This window comes from Leuresthes tenuis, unplaced genomic scaffold, assembly GCF_036924035.1.
Source record: "Leuresthes tenuis unplaced genomic scaffold, fLeuTen1.0.hap1 SCAF_17, whole genome shotgun sequence".
Lineage (NCBI taxonomy): Eukaryota > Metazoa > Chordata > Actinopteri > Atheriniformes > Atherinopsidae > Leuresthes > Leuresthes tenuis.
In genome coordinates, this window is record NW_027325371.1 from 14546568 (window position 1) to 14552603 (window position 6036).

General features: G+C 37.2%; 1 protein-coding gene across 1 annotated transcript; it reads left to right on the top strand.

The window, feature by feature from the left end:
- Nucleotides 1-2818: 2818 nt before the first annotated feature.
- On the top strand, nt 2819-5776 carry LOC140273592 (uncharacterized). Its single transcript, XM_072369206.1, has 4 exons — nt 2819-3058; nt 3199-3513; nt 3977-4122; nt 5203-5776. The coding sequence occupies exons 1-4, from the start codon at nt 2992-2994 to the stop codon at nt 5287-5289; spliced, it is 615 nt and encodes a 204-aa protein (XP_072225307.1). The 5' UTR covers nt 2819-2991; the 3' UTR covers nt 5290-5776.
- Nucleotides 5777-6036: the final 260 nt, after the last annotated feature.

Below are 6036 nucleotides of genomic sequence, written 5' to 3' on the forward strand. Positions count from 1 at the left end.
CTTTTATTTTTGCTCCTTTGCTTTTTATTAGCAAATGAACAAGATGTTGTGTCTGAAGGTCACGTTGGGATACAAAACCTCTTCATCTTGGGAAGCTTGGCCAAGATGTCAGCATAGAACTAAGAAACTGTTTCCTATGGAAAGCAATTCAAAAATGGCAAACTAGCACAATTTTCCTTTTTTTTTTAAAGACTTTCGACAGTGTGTAAAGTAGGACTGTCTGGTTTTTTTTAAAGCTCATTCCATGTAAACATAAGTAAACATAGATGGACAAAGCAGTTTTACCCAGCTCTGAGTGCACTGTAGCAACATTTAAAAGCACAGTATAAAGGACTGTCCTTGCACTTTGCCAACTGTGGTTTTGCTTTAGAGAGAAGCCTTTGAGGAGATTTTAATTGCAGGATGTCGTTCCTTGTGTGTGAAAGCTCAGCTCAGTCTTTCAGTCCCATCTTTTAAAATTTTGCAGCTATTGTTTATTTGGACTCAAAACAAACCACATAAACGGTTCATCTTAAGCAGATTTTTATGAGCCAGTAACAAAATTCTGTTAGACTTCTTGTTGGCATGTTAAGAGAGGGTTTTCTTCTTTGAAAAAAATCTTTTCTTAAAAAGAAAATTAAACCAAATCTTCTTTTATCCTCCTATAATCTTAAGCGTAGCACTGGCTTCTGTTAGGGTACATTGATGGATCATATTCAAGTCATGTTTTGCATCAAGTAACACTTAAAAATATGTCCTTTGTGAAATGCTTTTATGATAACTATATGATTGTTAAATTATTTATCACAAGTTTTAGGATTGTAATGTATGCTGCCTGTTTTCTTTTATGTGTTTAAACACTGGAGCACTTACTGATTGGTTGGCAAAACCTTTACATCTAAAAAAAATGGTTTATCAGATGTTAGATAAGGCTCACAAATTCAAAACAGGGGCAATGCTGAATATATCGGCTTCTTTTTGGCATGAGGCAATATTGAATCTAAATGACTGACAAAAATTTGCATCTGCTCTTCCGTCACAAGAGGGCAGTGCTAATGCTGCAAAGCAGAGGCCCGTCAATCTCTGCCAACTCAACACTACTGACCTACTTTCAGTAGGAGCTGTACTGTAACTGTAGAACAGGCTTTCTAAACATATTAGTGTGATAATCCCTCAAACTGGTTTGAGGGGGAACAATGCAGTTTAGTGTCATTTGTGGTAGGACGTGTGCGACATTTCACCTCATCCTGTTGGTTTTTGTTGTGTTTATTGTTTTCTTTGCTCATTGCAATGGTTATTTCAGAGTATTTATTATAAAGTGCCTTTTCGTTGCAGTTGCAAATGCTTACAGATGTGTGTTGTGCATGAAATTGGATTCCTCATCGCAGTCGTGATTTTCACAACAGCAGGTAGTTCCTTTGGCTATATGGTGGCCTGCAAAAGTTTTACTACCTGGTCAAAATTAGTTATTTTCAATAGAAAAATAATTGATTTCCATAAGAAGTTAAGTTAAAGATTCTCTTCGACATTTAAAGATGAATCATTTCACTGTCTATTTTTGAACATTTTGTTCAATTTTAGAGTGAAACAAGGAAGGGAAACCAGACAAAACTTTAAGCAGCAGATTATAATTAGCTTCTCAGGGCTATAGCCTGTTCATCATCATCATCATTAGGAAAACCTCCACTGAGGTGCTCTATAATTCAATATAATTAATGCCCACAAAGCTGGAGAGGGCTACAAGAAGTTAGAAAATAGTTTAATGGAAACATTTTCCTCATACTGCTATTAAATGAAGAAGTGGCAGTTAACAGGAGCAGCAGAAATCTGTTAACTGTTGGTGTGGAAGACCAAGAAGACTGCCCTACTGGGTTGAAAAATCCAAGCAGGCCTACCCATTTTACTTCAAAAGAGTTTCAGGGGTCTTAAGAGACTCTAAAGTAGGACAGGAGCAAAAGTGTTTAAATCTGGTGATATACCACTAGTGTTATAAAACTTTTTCACCACAATGAGCAAACATGTTTTTGAAGGACAAAATTGGCAAACATGCATAAGAACACAATCTATTAAAAAAGAAAACGAAATAAAAAAGCTGAGTATGAAAAGAGGATGGCTTCCATGACATGTTCAAAATCCATAATGAACTACTGTTCTGCCCTGCAAGCGTTTACATTTCATTTCATGCATTTATTTAGCGCACCTGTAGTTCAGGTAGACTTTTATTTTGAAATGGTGTTAAAAACTAAGTTAAAAGGCAGTGCAAGCAGTTATAAACCTCATGTTATGTGTATGGAAACTAGGATTTTAACTAATTAAAATATTCTGTTGTTTTTTCCCAGTTTCACTCTCTCTCTCTTTCTCTCTCTCTCTTACTATAGACTCTGTGTCTATCATCTGTTGGATCCAGTTCATGTGAAGAGTGAAATAAAACAAAGAATCAGGCATTCTTCATATTGGATTACATGGATTTAAAGAGAGTTTTGCTGACTGTATAGTTGGAGTTACCACACTTTAGCGAGCACAGTGCAACTTACCTCCTGAGCACAAACGAAAAGTTTTGTTATAACACTCACAGTCCCGACACTTAAGCATCATTGAAAAGCTATAGGTAGACCTCACAGGATGTGCTATGAAGAAAACAAAACTCTTATATCTGGAGCTGGATATTGGAAACCAACAGAAACATCAACCATTCAGAAACATTCAACCTCAGTTGAAACATCAACTCAGTTGCACCAAGGCATTATAATATCATTCCTCCTACATCAGAGTAGGATTTTTTTTTCTGAAAAAAAACAGAAAGTCAGATTTGCATTCACACCTCCCATACCAGCCTAAAATAACGTTATTTTGACTCTGCCAGAGGGAGATGGTAAAGTGTGCAAACTGATTACACTAACATTTTCCCTCCCACATCAAACACCCCATTGCAGGTCACGTGTTGCTTTTAGCGATTATTTTTGACAATGTGGTTGAGCAGCTAAGACAACTTTCACAACTGTCACTGTCAACATGTTTGCCTTCTGGCTGAGGACTGCAACCTTCCTCTGTCTGTGTTACACAGCTCTGATTGAAGCAGGTAAGGCGGGTGTAGTTACACTCGTGTTTTCATGTGTGTCAGAAGGGTTTCTTAAAGCTTTGTCAAATATATGGACACATGAAACTGTAGTGTTTGAGCCTTTTGTGTCTAACTTTTATTCTTTTTTATGTATTTGACAGAAGTTATATGGAAACACGTGGGAGAAGATGTAACTATCCAGTGCAGAATTGAAACTAAGCAAGAGTCCCTGTCTTTGGTGAGGGATCTATCCAAGAATGTTCAACTTTTTTATACCAGGGAGACCAACAAAAACATTTTTGACAAAAAATTCAAAGAAAGAAGTCAGACAAATGGATTGTTCCCCAGTGTGGATATTCTCATCAAAAACTTGACTTTAGATGACACAGGACCATATTGGTGTTTGTACAAAAAAATGGTCAGCGGGACACTCGAAACCACAGACGGTCATGGGTCTGTGCTCCTGGTGGTGACAGGTGAGCCTCATCAGCTGTTTTGTTTTTCCTATAAAACCTGTTGTATTTAGCTCCAATTTATTATTTCACTCTACATTATCACTGCTCATCAAAGTTACGTGAGGGAAACAATTTCAACCCAATTCGGTAAGACAGTGTAAGAGGCACAGATGGCACTGCCTCAGACGATGTTAAGGAAAGCATTAGCATTTATATTTTTTGCATGTGGAGTTTCACATCCTGCCTGTGAATATTGTTACACAAAGTGAATAGTCCTGCTTTGGTATGATCTCAGTGTAAAAGTGTGATTTCTCTGAAGCTTTTTGAAGCACTAATTATGTCAGGGAAATGTTAAAAAAAAAAAACTGCTCTAACAATGGAAATATCACAGAAAAGATTTAAAAAAAACAGACAGAGAAGTTTCACTGCTACCTCACTCAGAGGGGAAAAAGACAATTTAGTGACATCTGACTGTAATTTCAAGAAAGCAGAGACGCAAAAAAACCAGAAAAGACAACAGTCCAGGAGTGTGATCCATCACAGCACAGTCTGGTCGTGGTGTCCGTTGTGATCTCTGGTGCTGTGCTGCTGGGTATCATCTTGGCAATAATCATATGGATCGTCCTCAAGGTACTTCTGATTCACATTAACCTTATTGTATATGTATGAATGTGTGTTTTGTGTAGGAGTGTGTGTTTTTCATGATTTGACTGCATTGACTCTGAAAGGTTGGAATATGAGTTTATTTCCCATGATCTTGTAATCCGACACCCACAAACCTTGGCTTATAGCTACTCTCATTTTTACCTCAGAACTTTGCATGCTCTGCTTATACACTCATTTGCAGCTCTGGTCATAATTATGGAATAATTGTAAACTTGATTTATTCAAAACAGTTGATCAACAAATGGTATAATGAGTATATTTTCATTCAAATTCATTGAACACGTTTTCAGAGAAAAAGCATGTCGGACACAATTATTGGCTCCAGTTTTTGACTCAAAGTATTTATTAAAAATGATGAAAGTAACAACTTAGACTCACATGTACTTAATTTTCAATACATATGTGACTTGAATTAAGCACTGAGTGAGTTAAAACACACACACATATATGTATATTAACTTATTTATTTATTTTTTTTATATGGGGCTAATTGCTTTCTTTTTCAGTGGCAAAGACGAGAATAAACTATCTGAGGTGAAGGTTTGGGTATTTCAGCAGCACAAAGACCTAAGTACACATTTAAAAGTAAGAAAAAATTTATTGAGAAGGGAAAGTGGACAGATTTGTCTTCAATGAGTTGTAAATCTGCACCCAAGTATCAGTGGTGGGTGCCAAAAATTGTGTCTGTGGATCCTAAATTTATTTTCTACATTAAGGCCAGTTTGTTGTTGTGTCTTCAGGCATTTTATTATTCAACTCTGATTACAAAATGTGTTTATTAGCATCGATCTTGCTAATAATTCCCCCCACGTTTACATATGTGATCATTTTGGATAAAAAAAAAAACATTTGTGGTGTTACAGAAGTGTGTCTGTGCCACTAAGCCTGCCCTCACTACTACAGATAACTTCATGCAGTATTTAGCAGCAGCACAAACTCTCGCTTCTAAAACAACCACGCAGCTTAAAAAGAAAAAAAGAACTGACGAAGCCTCAGCAAAAAAGAAACGGCGTATCTCACATGTTCACTGTCTTTTGCTGCCAGACCAAAACTTCCTGCCCCACTGCGAAACCAACACCCGTCGCCACCAATGATGTTTATGAAGAGATGCGTGGAACACAGAGACGCTGAGGATGTCAGAGTGAAACTCTGGCAGGTTGAAGGTCTCTGCACCTCCAAGCAGAGCGTGACGCATGCGAAGCACCGCTGCAGCTTGTTGTGTTCCCAGACGCACTCGGTCTCTGTGTCACCGTGTGCCAGGGAAAGACATTCAAGACGATGAGGTGCTGCATTAGAGCACAAATAATAATGATTTACTTGCCTTTTAGTTGGTATACATAATCATTACTTGTACAGTGGTGTAAATCTTTTGTTCATGTAAAACATATATACAAATATCTAAATGTCTGTAATTTGTTATCATATTGTATAAAGTTTCTAATGCGATAAGGGTTGGAGAACTCATGTCTTTTTCTGTGCACTTAGTATTTACTTGCACTGCAATATTTGATAAAAAGTGGATTTAGTCATTTTTCAACTTGTCAAACCGCCTCCATCAGATGTTTTCTGTAGCTTTTCATTGGACTTGTGCTGTAATAAAGAGATATTTTGGACCATTCCTTGCTCCACAGCATGTCATTTCTTGGGATGTCTGATCTGAACAGCCCTCCTCGAGTCATGCCACAGCATCTAAGCTGGGCCAGAACTCTGGCCCGGTATTCCAAACACAAATGTACTTATTTAGATTATGTTGTTAAATTACTTGTTTTCTAGGTCATAGACTTCCACTTTGACATTTTCCGGTAAAACTTGCAGATATAATTTTTTTTATTTGTTTTTCTTTGAATGAATGCCTCAAGCAGTACCAAACCACGATCC

What these genes read in the sequence shown, in the direction of transcription:
- LOC140273592 (XM_072369206.1), top strand. Translation starts at nt 2,992, where the DNA reads ATGTTTGCCTTCTGGCTGAGGACTGCAACCTTCCTCTGTCTGTGTTAC. An exon ending in TGTGCTCCTGGTGGTGACAG is followed by an intron (nt 3,514 to 3,976) that starts GTGAGCCTCATC and finishes TGTAATTTCAAG; the next exon opens with AAAGCAGAGACGCAAAAAAA. An exon ending in TCATATGGATCGTCCTCAAG is followed by an intron (nt 4,123 to 5,202) that starts GTACTTCTGATT and finishes TTTTGCTGCCAG; the next exon opens with ACCAAAACTTCCTGCCCCAC.